Raw genomic sequence first — 18,563 nt, forward strand, 5'->3', positions numbered from 1 at the left:
CCAAACCGCTCCAGAATTCCCAAATCCCGGAGATTCCCAGAATTCCCAAATCCCGGAGATTCCCAGCTCTCATCCTGACCCTTCCCTTGCAGATCTGGGAGCTCTGGTCCAGCCCCACGTCCACGAGCCCATCCCAAAAATCCCAGAGGAGACCGAGACCCCCTTGGACCAGCCAGAGCCCCCTCAGCCCCTGGTACTGCTGGGCAAAGGGAAAATTCCTGGGGAAATGGAATTCCTGGGGAAATGGGAATTCCTGGGATAAGGGGAAAATTCCTGGGATAAGGGGAAAATTCCTGGGGAAAAAAATTCAATATTTCTGGGATAAAGGGAATTCATGGGAAAAGGGAAAATTCCTGGGAAAAAGGGACAATTTCTGGGAAAAGGGGAATTCCTGGGCTAAAGGGAAAATTCCTGGGAAAATGGGAATTCCTGGGGGAAAAAGGGAAAATTCCTGGGGAAAAGGGAAAATTCCTGGGATAAAATGGAATTTCTGGAATAAAGGGAATTCCTGAGAAAAAGGGAAATTCCTGGCATAAAGGGACAATTCCAGCCCCTCCCAATTCCCAATTTTCTCCTCCCCAGCCGGACTCACCCCCGGGAGGCTCCTGAGGGTCCCGGGGTGGCCCCAGCCCCACCCTGGGGACACGAGGCCACTCCGAGGCCCCTCCGGTGTCCCCTGCACGAGGAACAGCACAAAAAGTGGGATTTTATCCCAAAAAATCCTTGGAATTTGTCTGCCAGGACACGCAGTCCACTCTGATGTTCTCCTCCGTGGTTTTGGGGTGGTTCTAGGGGATTTGGAGGTGGGATGAGTGCAAGAGGGGTTGGGCATCGACCCCAAACCATCAGCCCCAAAATCCCAAGGTTTTGGCCCCAAAAATCCCAAATTCTTTGCCCCATAAATCCCAAATCTCTGCCCTTTGGACCCCAAATCCTTCACCCCACAACCCCCAAATCCTTGTCCCTACAGACCCCCAAACTTCACCCCACACACCCCAAATCCTCGGCCCCACAAACCCCAAACTCTTGGCCCCACAGCCCCCGAGCCGAAATAAATTTAAAAAAGAAAAAAAAATTCAAAACAGATTTATTTTATTAAAAAAAAACAAAATTGTACAATTTTAGTTCCTCTATGAAAAAAAAAAAAAAACAAAAAAACAAAAAAAAAAAAGCCCAAAAAAACAACCAAACACCAACGGAAAAAAAATTCCTACCACTGCCGGAACGCTCCGATCCACTGCAAAAACTCCGGGAAAATCCAAGCTTTCTTTATATATTAAAAACCATTAATTTGACATTTTACAACTTTCTACACGCATGCACAGAAACCTCGGCTCTGCGGGAAAACAAAATCCAAACCCGACCCCGAAAACGGAACCAAAAAAAGGGAATTTTGATCTCCCAAAATTCCCAAATGGAATTGAGAACTCCCCACCCCTCACAGGAAGATCCATCCCCGCCCTTTTTTTTTCTTTTTTTTCAGGAAAATGGCCCAAAATGGGCTCCCAGTACAAATTGCCCAAAAAATTTCTCCCAAAACTCCCCAAAAACCCAGAAATTTCCTGGAATTCGGGTAGGGGGTGGATCCCCCCCATTTTGCTACTGATGCTTACTGGGGAAGCCTCCCCTGGCTCCAAACTCCCCCTTTTTTAGTGCTTAGGACAAAATCGACCCCAAAACCCGACCCCAAAACTCCTGGAATGAAATCCGGCACTTCCGGCCCCACGAGAGTGGAGGTGGGAGCTGGAGCGGGGAGAAAAACCAAAAAAAAATTGGGAATAAAATCCCAAATCCATCCGTGAGGTATTTGCGACCTTAGAAACAAAACCAGGAGAAGGTGAAAAAATGAAATTTTTTCTTTTTGCATCCCGATGGGAATTCTGTGGGATCGCCTCATTTGAGGGACGTTCCTGAAGGATCTCGCTGAGATCTCATGGAGCTCCTCAGGGTCACGGATCCAGGATTGCTCCAACGGCACCGGGAAGCTCCCGCTGGAATTTGGGATGTGGATCCCCCCAGGAGCAGCAAAACCCACCCAAAAAAAACCCTCCCAAAACCTCAATTCGACCTTCAGCTCCTCCAAAAAAATCCCAAATTTCCTTAAAAAAATCAGCAGAGGCAAGGAGGGCACTCCCAAAACCTTCAGCTCCTCAAAAAACCCCAGATTTCCGCTCGTTTTTCCTAAAAATTCAGCAGAGGCGAGGAGGACGCTCCCAAAACCTGGGGGTGCACCAGGGGGAGCCTTTCCATAGCAGCCACGGATTCCTGGAGACGCTTCCAAAATTCCCTTGGGATCCCAAGCTGGGAAGTGGTTTAAGGCCAGAGCCAGGACAGATGTCCAGGAGAACACGGACGGGAGGAGCAGGAGGTCGGTGGGACCCCAGAGCTGCTCCAGGACGCTGGTGAAGAAGGAAGTTGGGAATTCTTGGGATTAGCCCTTGAGTTCCGGCTCCAAAAGGATCCAGATTTCGGGAATGAGGAGGAAGAGGAGGAGGAGGATGAGGAGAAGGCGCTCAGCCGCCTCAGGAAAGGACGAGTGGTCATGATCCCAGCAAGGCGCCGAAGCCGGGAGCGCTTCTCCCGGTTTTCCGCGTCCCGGCGGCGCCGGAGGAGCCAAATTTGGGAGATTCGGAGCCGGAAGGATTCGGGAAAAATCCCAACGCGGCCCAATCACACCGAGGTCTCCGACTGCAGCCTCATGATGAACTTGTGCGACTTGGGGTCCACGAACTCCTCGGAGAGCTTGAAGAACGGGATCTTCTTGGTGGACACCACCAGGCTGAAGTCCTGGCGCTTGAGCACGAAGACCACGCCGTCCTTGAGGCCGTTGGTCACCGGCTCCTCGCTGACCAGCGTCCACTGCTTGGCCAGCCAGCGGTCCTTGTGGTACTGGATGGTGGGGCCGGCCGTCAGGTACCGCTCCAGGAAGGCCTTGGGAGAGGGCAAGGACATGGGGATGTCACCTCCAGGTGGCCCGGATCTGGTTTTGGTTTGTTTTGGAGGGAGAATGGCCCCGTGGTGCTGCTTTGGGGATTTTTGGGTATTTTTGGGAATTGTCCAGGTTGGGAAAGAGCTCTGAGGTCATCGAGTCAGAGCTGGGGGCAATCCTCACCTGGTCCCCCAGAATTCCAGGAATTCCTTGAGTGGTCACTCCAAACCTCCCTGAGCCCCTCCCAAGGCCTTTCCAGGAGGGATTTTCCCAAATTTCCCACCCTGAGCCTCCCCTGGCTCAGCTTGAGGCCGTTCCCTCTTGTCCTGCCCCATTCCCTGGGGTCAGATCCCAAATCCACCCTGGCAGATCCCAAATCCCCCCTGGATCCCCCTTTTCCATGGGATCAGATCCCAAATCCCCCCTGGCAGACCCCAAATCCCCCCTGGCAGATCACAAATCCCCCCTGGATCCCCCTTTTCTCCAGGCTGAGCCCCTCCATCACCCTCAGGATTCTCTATTCCCTTCTCCAGCAGCTCCAGTTCCATCCCCAGATCCCCACGAGAAGAACCCAACCCCACCTCACTCCAACCCCTCATTTTCCCATCAGGATGATCCCAAACGGGATAAATCCCACCCAAACCCCCGTCTGGGCACCTTGGGGGTCATGTCGTGGGTGATGCAGAACTCGAGGTGCTGCAGGATGCTCTCCATGGTGTGGTAGGGCTGCTGCTTGGTGGTCCTCAGGTACTTCTGCATGGCGCGGGCCATGGAGGCGAAGATGGCCTGGGCGGCCTCGCGCGGGTCCATGATCTCCCGCGGGTTCTTCTGCTCCTCCTCCTGCAGCCGCTTGATGTGCGTGAAGGCCTCCTCCACCGCCACCACCAGCCTGCGGGAGAGGCGGGGAACCCGGGGGTTTGGGATGGAAAACTTTGTGGATTTGGGATAAAAACCCCGTGGATTTAGGATGGACACTCCCTTGGATTTAGGTTAGAAAACTGCTTGGATTTAGGATGGAAACTCCCTTGGGTCTGGGATGCGAAACTCCCTTGGATTTAGGATAGGAATCTCCATGGATCCAGGATGGGAATCTTGCATCTGCTGGGATTCACTCGGATGAAAGAACCCAAATTTCAATCAACTCGGCTGACAACCCCTCCAAACCACTGCCCTTGGGTTGATCTGGAATCACCAATTGGAACATCCCCATCCATGAAAAACCTGGAAAGAACCCACCACAGCATTCCCAAATCGGGGAATCCGTGGATTTTTCCTCACCTGGCACGGCGTTTGCGCACCCGGCGCTCGTGCTCGGCCTCCTCGTAGTAGAACTCGTTGTGGCTGTTGTCGCGCCGCCGCGCCGCCGCCGCGATCACCGCGCGCGACTGCCCCGTGGAGTTGTTGGTGGAATTCTCTGTTGGTGGAGCCATCCAGACCGGGGATGAGCTCGGAAAAAGCAGCCGGAGCTCCCCCCCAAAAAATTCCAGAGAGGAAGGGAGGAAACCCCTGGAGCTCCCTCCAAAAAATTCCAGAGAGGAAGCACCCAGAGCTCCATCCAAAAAATTCCGGAGAGGAAGGGAGGAAGCACCCAGAGATCCCTCCAAAAATTCTGGAGAGGAAGGGAGGAAACCCCTGGAGCTCCCCAGAAAAATTCTGGAGAGGAAAGGAGGAAATACGCAGAGTTCCCTCCAAAAAATTCCAGAGAGGAAGAGAGGAAATCCCTGGAGCTCTCCTCAAAAAATTCCAGAGAGGAAGAACCCAGAGCTCCCCCAAAAAATTCCAGAAAAGAAGGGAGGAAATCCCCGGAGCTCCCTCCAAAACAATTCCGGAGAGGAACACAAGGACAGGGATGGAGAAACATCCACGAGAGCGACCGCGAGGATGAGGATGGAGGAACGGGAGGAGAAGGAGAAGTGGAAGCCAAGGGGGGAAAGGGGGAATGGAACCTCACCCTCGCCGAGGGAATAGACCTTAAAGCCGGACATTTTCTTGGAGAGGACGGATTTTGGGAGGTTGAGCAGGGCGGGGTTGTAGACCGGGAAGTCGTGGTAGTAATTCTCCAGGATCCACACGGCCGCTCGCTGGATGCTGTGGGGGGAACATCGGGAACGTGGGGCAGGGGGAGAGCGGGAATGCGTGGGGGGGACACACACCGAGGGACAGCAGGGGCTGGGAGGGAATTCCCGGGAAAAAACGTGGCTGTGCCATCCCTGGAGTGTCCAAGGTCGCGTTGGAGCCACCTGGGATGGTGGGAGATGTCCCTGCCCATGGATCTGTGAGGTCCTTCCAACCCAAACCATTCCGCGATTCCATCAATTCCCAGAGAAAAGAGCTCCCACCACGAGAACACCCACCAAGCCCACGTTACAAAATCCCCATTCCCACCACGAGAACATCCACCCACGCCACCACCGCGGCCAAACCCACCTGAGGTGGCCGACGTTGTAGAAGCGGCTGGCGCCGTCGGCCGAGCGCACGGCCTTGAGCGTGAACTGGGGCTGCAGCTGCCGCAGCTCCAGCAGCACCACGGCCAGGTAGTGCACGAAGAGCAGCGCGTCCACCAGCGACACGGCGAACTGCACCACGCCGCGGTAGTTGCGGTCCCGCGAGTCCAGGATCCGCACGCCGTAGAAGAGCCAGTAGGACACCACCAGCAGGAACACCAGCACCATGAGGAGCGCGCGGAAGACGAAGACGCGCGGGAAGAAGGCTTTGGGGCGGCGGAAGAACAGGGCCCAGCTGCCCAGCAGGAGGATGAGGAGCTTGAAGGCCACCGAGATGAAGAGCCCCTCGCAGGGCGTCCCGCAGGGCTCCAGCTCCTCCCGCCACAGCAGCTGCGGGAGGAGGAGGAAGGCCAAGGGCGTGAGGAAGGCCAGGAGCGCCAGGGCCGCGCCCAGGGCCACGCCCAGGTGGCGGGAGCAGTCCAGGTGGGCGCTGTCCTCCATGTCCTTGGTGATGCGCGTGAGGTCATCGTGGGAGATGCTGTGCTCCGACGTGCCCGTCACCACCGTGGTGGTCTCGCCCCAGTTGTCGTCCTGGGGAGGGGATGGGACGTTTCAAGGGGTGGCTTTGTGTCCCACCTGTCCCACCTCACCTGCAGGACCTCCCTCTGACCACCCAGGTGTCGCCCTGAGCTGGGGACATTTCGAGGAGTGGCTTTGTCCCACCTGTCCCACCTCACCTCAAGGACCTCCCTCCGACCACTCAGGTGTCGCCCTGAGCTGGGGACATTTTGAGGGGTGGCTTTGTCCCACCTGTCCCAGGTGGCCACCTCACCTCCAGGACCTCCCATCCTTTACACCATCAAACCAAGAGTGTCCCCATTGTCACCCTCGGGAGGAGACAGGGAACATTCCAAGGAGTCCCACCTGTGGCCACCTCACCTCCAAGACCTCCCATCGACCACCCAGGTGTCATCCTGACCAGGGGACATTCTGAGGGGTGGCTCCGTGTCCCACCTGTCCCACCTGACCTCCAGGACCTCCCACCCACCGCATCTCCAGGAAATGCCAGCCCGGGGAGGTGACAGGGCACATTCCAAGGGTTGGTTCCCGAATTCCCTCAATCCCAATTCCTTCATTCCCTGTTCCCCAAACCCCCATCCCACCTCCACGCCGGGAGCGCTGCCCGGAGCCATCGCCCTCCTCAGGGTGGAGGAACCTCAGCCCGGGCCTGGGAATTCCGCCGGGAATTCCGCTGGGAATTCTCCCTCCGGGAAAGCTCCGGCTCCGCCAGGAGCAGCTTTGGGATCGGGAAAGCTCCGGCAGGAGCAGCTTTGGGATCGGGAAAGCTCCGGCAGGAGCAGCTTTGGGACTGGGAAGCTCCCGGATTTCCTGGCCAACCCTTCCTGGCTGGCAGGACCAGCAGGAACACGCCCGGCACGCCCCCGCAGCGCTGCCCGCGCCGGGAAGGCTGGGAATGCTTGGGAATGCTTGGGAATGCTTGGAGCGGTCAGGAATCGCTGGGAATTGTCAGGGATTGTCGGGAATGGCTCCAGACAGGCCCTTCCCCGCTCCAGAACCCCCTCTCCCAGCCAGAGAGGTGCCAAAATTCCTGGATTCCTTCCCAGCCGGATTCTTTCTCCCACCCCTGTCCGTGTGTCTTTCCCTCATCCTGGTTTTGGGCACTCGGACATTCCTGGAATTTGGGGTTTGTTTTTCGTTTTCCGTGTCGGAATTTTCCCCACAGATTCCTGCCAGGAAAACTGGGAGATTCCTCCCTGTTTTTCCATGGATCCCTGGAAAATTCCAGTCCAATTCCTGTTTTTTCCATGGATCGCTGGAAAATTCCAGCCCCAATTCCAGCCCGGAGCGCCCTGGGATGTTGGGAGGGGTCCCTGCCCATGGGATGATTCCCATCCAAGCAATTCCAGAGCTCCATGGATTTCATTCCGAGGGGCAAAGCGAAGACTGGGACGCTCCAGGGCGGCTCCGGGACCCCCATTCCCAGAAAAATCCCTCATTCCCAGGAAAAGCCCCCATTCCCAGGAAAAGCCCCCATTCCCAGAAAATCCCCCATTCCCAGGAAAAGTCGCCGCAGAGGGAACATGAAAAGCGCCGGAGCCGCCGCCGGCGTGGGCGGATTGGGACAGGATGAAAGGCCGGGATCGAGCTGGAGAAATTCCAAAATTTGGGAACGAGGGGCACCAAGGGCGGGGCAGCTTCCCCTGTCCCATCTGGGCAGGAATTTGGGGCAAATCCTCAAAGTTTGGGTTCACTGGGGATCAGATCCCGGGGGCGTTTTCCAGCCCTGGCGCCAGAGCCGCGTCTCCTTCTCGTTTTCTCATTTTCTCGTTCTCCCCACAGGACCGGCCCGACCGGCCGGACCGCTCGGCCGGGAAATCCCGCCGGGAGGAATTCCGACGGGGAAAATTCCGCCGGGAAAAATTCCAACGGGAAAAATTCCCTCATCCCTCGGTGGGGGGGGGGGTCCAGCCCTGTGTCCCCCCACCACGCTCACCCTCTCGTCGCCCCGCGTGGATTCGTTGTCCAGCAGAGGCTCCCCCGGTGCTTGGATTGTCACCGATTTGTCCCCGCGCGTCCCGTCCCGGCTCTTGGAGCGGTGCCGCTCCCGCCGGTCCCTGGGGAAAGCGGGGAAAATGGGGAAAAAAGGGAAAAAAAGCAGGAATAATGGAGAAAAAAAGCAGGAAAAATGGGGGGGAAATGGGGGGGGGGAAATGGGGAAAAATAGCGGGGAAAATGTGGGAAAAACGGGGGAAAATGGGGAAAAAAGCAGGAAAAAAGCAGGAAAAAAGCAGGAAAAAAGAAGGAAAAGAGAAGGAAAAAAGAAGGAAAAAAAAGAAGGAAAAAAGAAGGAAAAAAAAGAAGGAAAAAAAATAAGGGAAAAAGTGGGAAAAATCAGGAAAAATGGGGGGAAATGGAGGGGAAAATGGGGACAAAATGGGGGGAAAATGGGGGAAAGAAGGGAAAATGGGGAAAAAATGGGGAAAATGGTGAGAAAAAAGCGGATAAAAAGTGGGGAAAAAGCAGGAAAAATGGGGGAAAAAGGGGGGAAAGTGGGACTGGGACTTCCCTCGGGACTGGGGCCATGGGGACACCCTCCAAGGGTGGGGACAGGGGGGGCGGGTCCCTCACCTGTGTTTGCGGGAGCTGCGGGAGTGGCCGGATTTGTAGGAGTACCCGGAGTACTGGGACTCGTTGTCCATGGCGTCGGAGCGCCGGGGCTTGTGCCGCTCCAGGATTTGGGCTTTGGGCTTCCCCGGGAGGGCGGCCAGGGCCTCCTTCAGCGGGGGCTTCTTCAGGCCCAGGGGCACCTTCAGGAGATCGACCGTCACCTTGAGGGGCTCAATTTTGTCACCTTGGGGTGGCCTCGCTCAGGAGAAAAGGACGCGCCCACCTGCGGGGACACACAGGGAGTGTCACCGGGGCCGGCCCAGGATGGCCCAGGATGGCCCAGGATGGCCCAGGATGGCCCAGGATCGCCCAGGATGGACCAGAGCCCCTCCTGTCCCTGCATCCCATTGCCTGGTGGGAAATGGGGCCAGGAAAGGGAATTTGGGGTCAGGAGGGAAAGGGGATTTGGGATGGGCAGGGAGAGGAAATTCGGGATGGGAAGGGAAAGGGAATTTGGGATGGGCAGGGAAAGGGAATTTGGGATGGGCAGGGAGAGGGAATTTGGGGTCAGGAGGGAGAGGAAATTCGGGACGGGAAGGGAAAGGGAATTTGGGATGAGCAGGGAAAGGGAATTTGGGATGGGCAGGGAGAGGGAATTTGGGGTCAGGAGGGAGAGGAAATTCGGGATGGGCAGGGAAAGGGAATTTGGGATCTGGGGTTGTGCCCCCCCGCCCTTGGGAATCTGGGAATTTGGGATCCCCTCGGGATGATCCTGCCAAACCTTTCCCCAGGGTTTTGGGGGAATCTGGGCGCCCCAACCCCGCAGTCCGGGAGGCCCCAGCTGCCTCTGGGAGCCGTCGCAGCCTCCCGGGTTTCCATGGAAATCCCATTCCCACCGAATCCACCCCAAAACCCCCTCGGGCCCCTTTTCCAAGGCCCCGGGAAAGGGGGAAAGGGGTCAGGGAGGCGCAAAGGGGGAAGGGGGGAATTCCTTTGTCCGGAATTCCGGATGATCCCGCACGGATCTCCATGGAAACCGAGGCCGTTCCCGCTGCCGCCGTCGCCCGGGAGACGGGAACGGGGCCGGGAGACGCTGGGGGGTCCCAGTATGGCCCAGTAAGCCCAGTAAGGGCTGGATCCTGTCCCAGTAACCCCAGTAAGGGCTGGATCCTGTCCCAGTATGTCCCAGTAATGGGCTGGATCCTGTCCCAGTATGTCCCAGTAATGGGCTGGATCCTGTCCCAGTATGTCCCAGTAACACCAGTAAGAGCTGGATGCCAGGCTTCCCGTCCTCCCAGTAACCCCAGTAAGGGCTCTCCAGTAACCCCAGTAAGGGCTGGATCCCAGGCTCCCAGTAACCCCAATAACGGACGGATCCTATCCCAGTATGTCCCAGTCCCTCCAGTAATGTCTGGATTCTGTCCCAGTAACCCCAGTAACCCCAGTAAGGCCTGGATCCCACCCCAGTATCCCGAGTTATCCCAGTAATGGCTGGATCCCATCCCAGTATCCCCAGTCTCCCCAGTAGTGGCTGGATCCCATCCCAGTATCCCCCAGTAATGCCTGGATCCCATTCCAGTATCCCCAGTAATGGCCGGCTCCCATCCCAGTATCCCCAGTCCCCCCAGTATTGGCTGGCTCCCCTCCCAGTGTCCCCAGTCCCCCCAGTATTGGCCGGATCCCATCCCAGTATCCCCAGTGGTGCCCGGCTCCCCTCCCAGTATCCCCAGTAGTGCCTGGATCCTGTCCCAGTATCCCCAGTAATGGCCGGATCCCCTCCCAGTATCCCCAGTAATGGCCGGCTCCCATCCCAGTATCCCCAGTGGTGCGCGGCTCCCCTCCCAGTATTCCCAGTAGTGCCTGGATCCTGTCCCAGTATCCCCAGTATTGGCCGGATCCCATCCCAGTCCCCCCAGTGGTGCCTGGCTCCCCTCTCAGTATCCCCAGTCCCCCCAGCAATGGGGTGGATCCTGTCCCAGTCCCCCCAGTATCCCCAGTGGTGCCCGGCTCCCATCCCAGTCCCCCCAGTCTCCCCAGTACTCCCAGTATCCCCAGTGATGCCCAGCTCCCCTCCCAGTATCCCCAGTCCCCCCAGTCCCCCCAGTCTCCCCAGTACTCCCAGTATCCCCAGTGATGCCCAGCTCCCCTCCCAGTATCCCCAGTTTCCCCAGTCTCCCCGGGCTCCCTCACCGGGCGGCTCCGGCGGCGGCTCCGTCCCGGCGCTCTCCGAGGCCTTTGGGGCGTCCGGAGCCTCCGGAGGGGCCGGCATGGACCACGGGCCGGGCATGGGGGGCTGCTCACGGCACGGGCACGGGGGGGAGCTGCGGAGACAAACAACGGGAACTCGGGAGCAATTCCCAAAATCCCGAACTCCCAGATTCCAAAATTCCTAAATCCCGAATTCCAAAATTCCCAAGGTCCGAACTCCCGAATTCCCAGATTACCCAATCCCGCCAATTTTCAAATCCCATCGATTCCCAACTCCTGCCAATTTTCAAATGCCGCCAATTTAAAATCCCACCAATTTTCAATCCCATCGATTTCTGAATCCCCACCAATCCCACCAATTTCCAATCCCGCCAATTTTCCACTCCCGCCAATTCCCAAATTTCCAACTCTCGCCAATTTTTAAATCCCGCCAATTCCCCAATCCCGCCAATTTTCAATCCCATCAATTTTCAAATCCCGCCAATTCCCCAATTCCGTCAATTTTTAAACCCCGCCAATTTCCAACTCCTGTCAATGCCCCAATCCTGCCAATTTTCAATTTTCACCAATTTCCGAATCCCGCCAATTCCCAGATCCCGTTGCCCAGGAGTTCCTTGGGAGCACCACAGAAAAGCGATTGGACATTCCCCCACCCCAGGCATCCCAAAATTTTTGGGAATTGTCCCTCTGGATAATCGGCCGGGATAGATTTGGGATTTCCCAGGAATTCCTGAGTTTTCCCAAAATCCCAGTGTCTGCAGCTGGAGTGAACTTGGGATTTTCCAGAAATCCTGGGGTTTTCTACAAATCCTAGGGTTTCCCATGAATCCTGGGGTTTTCTACAAATCCTAGGGTTTCCCATGAATCCTGGGGTTTTCCAGAATTCCTGGGGTTTTCCATGAATCCCGGGATTTTCCAGGAATCCCTGAGTTTTCCCGAAATCCCGGTGTCTGCGGCTGAAGTGAACTTGGGGTTTTCCATGAATTCCTGGGGTTTTCCACAAGTCCTGGGGTTTTCCAGAATTCCTAGGGTTTTCTACAAATCCTGGGGTTTTTCAGAATTCCTGTGGTTTTCCATGAATCCCAGGATTTTCCAGGTGTTCCAAGGTCTCTTGTCCCCAGCCTGCGGATTCAGCCAAAATAAATTCGGGATTTTCCAGGAGTCCATGAGTTTCACAGGTATTGTCCCCATCCCAAAGGGAATTTGGGAATTCCAGCAGGAATCCTGGGTCCTGGAGCTCCTCATCCTCTCGTCCCAGCAGTGAAAAACAACAAAAAAGGGATTTTTCTTGGAATCTTTTCCAGCAGAGCCGGTTCCACAGCCCAGGAAAAGCCGGGAATGGGTTCCCGGGCTCTGGGAGACGCCGGGAGCCAGAGCCGGATGCAAAAGAGGAGGAGGAGGAGGAAAATTCCCATTTTTTAATCCCGGGATGATCAAAGCTCCCCAAAAAACCCCCCCAGGGCCGGAGAGGCTTCGCCATTCCCGACGCCTTCAAGTCCAGGCTGGAATTTTTCTGGGCATCAAAGTCCTGGAACCTCAAATCCAACGTTTGGGATTCAAATGTTCCCCAAAAAAGCAAAAATTAAATTAAAAATAAAACCGATAGATCCAAAGCATTTCCTGATGAAAAAGCTTCTTCCCGACGGCTCCAGAGGGAGAATTCCAAGCGGGAAATCGGCTCCTTCCTGATCCGGGGTTCTGGGAAAGCTGGGAATGAGATTTCCTGGGAAAATCCCACTTGGAGAGGAGGAATCTGATGGATGAAGGATCCGGAATTCCCATCCTGGAGGAACTGGGGAGGGCTGGGAATGATGGGGGTGGGAATCCCAGAAAATCCCGGGAAAGATCTCCGAGGTCACCGAGTCCGAGCTGGGATGGATCAAATCCGAATTCCAGGGATTCCCTGCGGGGATGGGGATCCAGCCCCGCCTGAGCCCCTTCCCGACCCTTTTCCCATGGAAAAACCATCCCAAATTTCCAGCCCTGGCACAGCTCGAGGCCGTTCCCTCTTGTCCTGCCCCCATTCCCTGGGATCAGATCCCAAATCCCCCCTGGATCCTCCCAAGTTCCCAGCAAAATATCCCAGGATTCTGGAATTCCCACCCCACATCCCTAAATCCCCCCATCTCAAATTCCTGGGGAACACTCAGGATTCCCTGGAGAAATCCCAAATTCCCAGAGAACGCTCAGGATTCCCTTGAGAAATCCCAAATTTCTGGGGAATTCCTCGGGATTCCCTGGAGAAATCCCAGATTCCCGGGGAACACTCAGGATTCCCTGGAGAAATCCCAAATCTCATTTTTCCAACAATCCCAAATCCGCTTCCAGGTGTCTCCATGGGATTTGGGAAGGACCATCCCATAAATCCATATCCTTGCTGGGAATTCCGATGATTTCTTCAGGAAAAACCCCAAAATCCCAATTCCTGCCCCCAAAGGACGCTGGGATCTCCCAGGATTTGGCTTTGGATCCATGAGAACTCTGCTCCAGCAGCTCCCGATCCTTTGGGATCCCCCCGATTCCATTTTCCACCTCCTGGATCCCAGAAAAGCGGCGCAGGGTCGGGATCCGGCGGGATCCAGGAGCGCCGCGACGTTCCCACCACATCCAGGGATCCCGCGGGGCTGAACCTCCTCGGCTTGGGCCGGAATTCCCAATTTGGGAATTCCCGAATCCCTTCCCAGGCCTCGGCACCCGCGCCCGGACAATAAATCCATAAAAACCTCTCGGGAATCTCATCCCGAATCCCGAACCGAGCCGGATCCGGGGCTGCTCCCTCCGGCCCCATTGTCTGCCGGCAGCCGTGGGGGGAAAACCGGGAATTCCTTCCTGCCGTGGGATCGCTCCGAGGGCCGGGATTGTCCCCAAGCCCTCTGGAATTGGGGACGCGGGGGCACCTCGGGCCCGCCCCCCGCTCCCCGCCGCCCGCTAATTGTTAATTGTTCATTAATTAAATCATCCGAGCTTCACAAAGCGCCGGGAAAATCCTCGGGGTCCCGTCTGGGTCCCGGCCCCAGCCTCGGATTTCTGCCGGGGGCTCCTCCAGGAGGAGATTTGAATTTTCCCGAAATCTCCTCTTTTTTTTTGTTGTTGTTGTTGCTGTTTTCATTTCTTTCTCGTTGTTTTGTTGCGTTTTCACCTCCGCCCGCGGGGGGAAGAAGAGAATCCCAAAGGAAAAACAACAAAACATCCCAGGCTGGGATCCGGGAACCGGCTCGGGGATCCGGGAACCGGGTCAGGGATCCAAGAACCGGCTCGGGATCTCCGGGAACCGGCTCGGAATCCGGGAACCGGCTCGGGATCTCCAGGAACCGGCTCGGGGAACCGGGAACCGGGTCAGGGATCCCAGAACCGGCTCGGGATCTCCGGGAACCGGCTCGGGGAACCGGGAACCGGCTCAGGGATCCGGGAACCAGCTCGGGATCCAGGAACCGGCTCGGGATCCGGCCGGGGCTGTCTCGGAGCCGGGGGGCACCGGGCACGCCCGGCACAGGGGGCCCCGGGCACCGGGCAGGGCGTGGGGACACCGGGGGCGACAGTGGGGACACGGGGGGACAGCGGGGGGGACACCCCAGGGACACCCCGAGAGTGACGGGGACACCCCTCAGGTGACGGGGGGGACACACAGGAGACACCGGGGGACACCCCGAGGGTGATGGGGACACCGGGGACCCCGCGCGGGTGGTGGGGGGGACACAGGGGACACCCCGGGGACACCCTGGGGACACCTTGGGGACACGCCGGGGACGCCCCGCAGGTGCCCCCGCGATGGGCACAAAGCGCCCCGAGGCCGCCGTGCCAGCCCCGCCGCAGCCCCGGGCACATCCAGGGGGTCCCGGGGGTGGCACCGCGCCCCGAGGGGGTTCCCGGGGGGTCCCATCGCCCCCTCCCCGCCGGGGCTCCCGCAGCCGCCGCCGCCGGAGCGCAGGAAAAGCCGCGGCCGGCGGGGCCCTTCCCGCACGGAGCGCGGCCCCGGCCCGGCCCCGCTCCCCGCCCAGCCCCGGGGATCGGCTTCGGCAGCCCCGGATGCCCCCGGGACCCCCCCGGAGCCCCCCACTCACCATCGCCCCCCACTCACCATCGCCCCGCACCTTTGTGCGCGTCCCCCCCGCACCCGGAGCCGGCGGCGGCGGCGGAGGAGGAGGAGGAGGAGGAGGAGGAGGAGGAGGAGGAGGAGGAGGAGGAGGAGGAAGGGGAGGAGGAGGCGGAGGAAAGCCCGGCTCCCCCCGGAGCGCCCCCGCGCCCGCCCCATTGTCTGCGCTGCGCGCTCCCGGCGCCGCTGCGGGGCCATTGTTTGGGGCGGGGGGACACCCGCGGACCCCTCCCCGATATTGGGGACCCCTCCCCGAACACCCAGGGACACCCCCCCCCAGGCCGGGGGGATTTGGGGTGAGGATGCGCTGTTTTGGGGGAGGGGGCGTTATTTGAGGAGGGTCCCCCGTTTTTTGAGGAGGGTTCCGCGTTTTTGGGGAGGGGGCGGCGTTTTTTGGGGATGAATCTCCGTTTTTAGGGGGGGCAAGGAGGGTTGAGTCCCCCCACTTGGTGTCTCCCCAGCTCGGAGCTCCCCCAAGCGGTCTCCGCACCCCAAAATTGTCCCCAAAGGGGTCTCAGAGCCCCAAAACCGCCCCCTCCAAGGAGGTCTGAACCCCCAAAATTGCCCCCAAAGGGGTCTCAGCCCAGGGTGGGGCACAGCCCCGCTGCTCCCACCTTGTTTTGGGGTTGGGGTTGGATTCTGAACCCCATAAACTCCCCCACAAAAAAACGGGATCTGGGGTCCTGGGTCCGCCCGAGCCCCCCTCAGGGTTTGGGGTGTCCTGGGGAGGGGTCCGGCCGAGCCCCCCCGGGTTTGGGGTCACCCCCGACCTTCAGCCCCAGCGGTTCCGGGGTGCTGGAAGACCCCAGCCCCATGTCTGCGTAAAAGGGGTGCCCGGGACACACCTGGGGTCACACCTGGGGTCACACCTGGGGACACACCTGGGGACACACCTGGGGTCACACCTGGGGACCCCCGGCCTGCAGTAGAGCCGGGATTTTTGGGGGGCTCAGGGCCAGCAGCAGCCCCCGAGCCAGTACGGGTCTCTGGGGGCACACAGGGGTCTCCAGCACCTTCATTTCCCCCAATGGGAGCGACCCCAAATCCCCCCGAGCCCCCCAAACCCACCCGGGGGTCCCCAAAGCCCGCGGAGCGCGGGGGGGGGAGCGGCCGATGCCCGGAACAGCCGGGCGCTCAATGGGCGAGGGTGGGAACGCGCTGGCCACGCCCCCGAGGGCGCTGGCCAATGGCGTGAGGCGGGCGCAGAGAGCCGCGCTGCCATTGGTGGGATTGAAATGCGTGTGTGGGGCTCAATGGGGAGGCGGGGCCGGGTGGGGATTAGGGCGGGGGGCGAGCGGGAATTTGGGGGAATTTGGGGCATTTGGGGCATTTGGGGCGGGGGGATTTTGGGGGGATTGGGCGCGGGAGGAGATCTGGACTTTGGGGGGATTTGGGGGGGTTGGGGGCATTTCGGGCAGGGGGATTTTGGGGGGATTTGGAGCGAGGGGAGATCGGGATTTGGGGCAGGGGGATTTTGGGGAGAATTTGGGGGGATTTGGGGCATTTGGGGCGGGGGAATTTTTGGGGGATTTTGAGGGGATTGGGGGAGAGGAGAGATCGGGATTTTGGGGGATTTGGAGAGCGGCGTGTTTCGGGGTTAGGGGCTATGGGGCAGGGAGATAAGGGGGGAATTATGGGTCGGGGGGCGATGGGCTTATGGGGCAATGGGCGCAGCGCCCCCCACCCCATTATTTCACACCCTAATGAGCCGAACCCCCGGCCCCACTCCGAGCTGCGATCCCAAACCCCAAACCCGGCCATTGTTGTGTGTGGGGGTCCCAGGTGACCCCATTGTTGTGGGGAGGGGTCCCTGGTGACCCCATTGTTGTGGGGTCTGTGCTGGGGGTGTCCCAGGGCCGCCCCCGCAGCTGCCCCGGGGCGCTCCCGCCCCGCTCGGGGATGATTTATGGGGCCGGGGTCGTTCCCCGGGATGATTTATGGGCTCGGGGGTCGTTCGCTGCCAGATGGGGCTGCGGCAGCTGGGAGGGGGCGCTCGGCCCCACCCCGGCCTTTGTGGGGCCGCCCCTCCCCTCGAGGGCTGCCGGAGGGGACACGGCCCCAAAGGGAATGGGGACAATGAGCCCTAAAGGGGTTTGGGGACAATGAGCCCTAAAGGGGTTTGGGGACAATGAACCCAAAGGGGTTTGGGGACAATGAGCCCCAAAGGGATTGGGGACAATGAGCCCTAAAGGGGTTTGGGGACAATGAGCCCTAAAGGGGTTTGGGGACAATGAGCCCTAAAGGGATTGGGGACAATGAGCCCTAAAGGGGTTTGGGGACAATGAACCCTAAAGGGATTGGGGACAATGAGCCCCAAAGGGATTGGGGACAATGAGCCCTAAAGGGGTTTGGGGACAATGAGCCCTAAAGGGGTTTGGGGACACGACCCTAAAGGGGTTTGGGGTTCCCAAATTGAGGGGGGAGTGTCCCCAAAGTAAGGGGAGGTGACAGGGGGAGATGTCCCCAAATTGGGGGGGCGGCAGAGCTGGAGGGACCCGGCAGGGGGCGCTGCTGCCCCGGCGGCGTTTGGGGACATTGGGGACACTGGGGACCATCCCAGGGGACATTGGGGACACCCCAATGGAAGGGAGAGGGACAATCCCGGGGAACACTGGGGACACCCAGGTGCAATTTTCTGATTTCTATCCCCAAACCCAGATGGATTTTGCCCAGAAATGGGATTTTCCAGAGAGATGGAGAGGATGGGAGGGCTGGAAATAGGGGGAAAATGGAAATAGGGCAAAAAATGGGAAATCGGGGAAAAATGGGAATAGGAGGAAAATTGGAATGGGGGGGGGGAAAGGAATAGGGGGAAAATGGGAATTTGGAAAAAAAAATGGGAATGGGGGGAAATGGGAATAGAGAAAAGAATGAGAATGGGGGGGAAAATGGGAATGGGGAAAATGGGAATAGGCAGAAAATGGGAATGGGGAAAAATAGGAAGAGGAGAAAAATGGGAAATAGAGGGAAAATGGAAATAGGGAAAAAATGAGAATGGGGAAAAATGGGAATGGGGGAGAAAAGTGAACAGAGGGAAAAATGGGAATGGAGAAAAAGGGAATGGGGGGGAAATGGTAATGGGGAAAAGGGGAACGGGGGGGAAATGGGAATAGAGGATGAAAATGGGAATTGTGCCGGGAAAGGCTGGGAGAGGCCAGGACAAAGGGCCGGAATTCCCAATCTGTCGGGCCGGAATCTCAATGAGAGCCGAGGGTTCCCATTGTGACGGGGACAATGGGGCCAGATGGGGCCCGGGCCCCAAAGGGGTTTGGGATCTGCCGGGATGGGAAAAATGGCCCTGAAGGGGATTGGGATTGGGGAAAACCTAAAAGGGTTTGGGAATAGGAAAAACTGATCCTGAAAGGGATTGGGGAAAACCTAAAAAGGTTTGGGAATGGGAAAACTGACCCTAAAACAGTTTGGGAATGGGAAAACCGACCCTAAAGGGGATTGGGAATGGGAAAACCTAAAGGGGATTTGGGATAGGGAAAACTGATCCTAAAGGGATTGGGAATGGGGACAGGGCCCTAAAAGGGTTTGGGAATGGGGAAAACTGATCCTAAAAGAGTTTGGGAATGGGGAAAACCTAAAAGGGTTTGGGAATGGGGAAAACTGATCCTAAAAGGGTTTGGGAATGGTGACAGGGTCCTAAAGGGGATTTGGGAATGGGGACAGGGCCTTTTCCTTCTCCCCCCAAAAGTGCACAAGGACACAGTGGATAAATTAATAATAATATTAATATTAAGTAATGATAGTAATA

General features: G+C 58.1%; 1 protein-coding gene across 2 annotated transcripts; it reads right to left on the reverse strand.

Annotated features, from left to right (window-relative positions):
* Positions 1-1,122: 1,122 nt before the first annotated feature.
* LOC134429252 (vang-like protein 2) lies at positions 1,123-10,712 on the reverse strand. 2 transcript variants are annotated; one of them, XM_063176374.1, is made up of 8 exons: positions 10,693-10,712; positions 8,524-8,785; positions 7,889-8,009; positions 5,357-5,964; positions 4,881-5,017; positions 4,208-4,343; positions 3,587-3,818; positions 1,123-2,931 (listed from the first exon to the last, which is right to left on the reverse strand). In XM_063176374.1, exons 2-8 carry the CDS (start codon positions 8,592-8,594, stop codon positions 2,671-2,673), a joined length of 1,566 nt encoding a protein of 521 aa, XP_063032444.1. In that variant the 5' UTR covers positions 8,595-8,785; positions 10,693-10,712; the 3' UTR covers positions 1,123-2,670. The 2 variants fall into 2 exon arrangements, with proteins under 2 accessions (XP_063032444.1, XP_063032445.1); XM_063176375.1 differs by lacking the exons at positions 7,889-8,009; positions 8,524-8,785; positions 10,693-10,712 and adding an exon at positions 6,537-6,714.
* Between the last annotated feature and the right edge of the window lie 7,851 nt (positions 10,713-18,563).

Source organism: Melospiza melodia, chromosome 25, assembly GCF_035770615.1.
Source record: "Melospiza melodia melodia isolate bMelMel2 chromosome 25, bMelMel2.pri, whole genome shotgun sequence".
NCBI lineage: Eukaryota > Metazoa > Chordata > Aves > Passeriformes > Passerellidae > Melospiza > Melospiza melodia.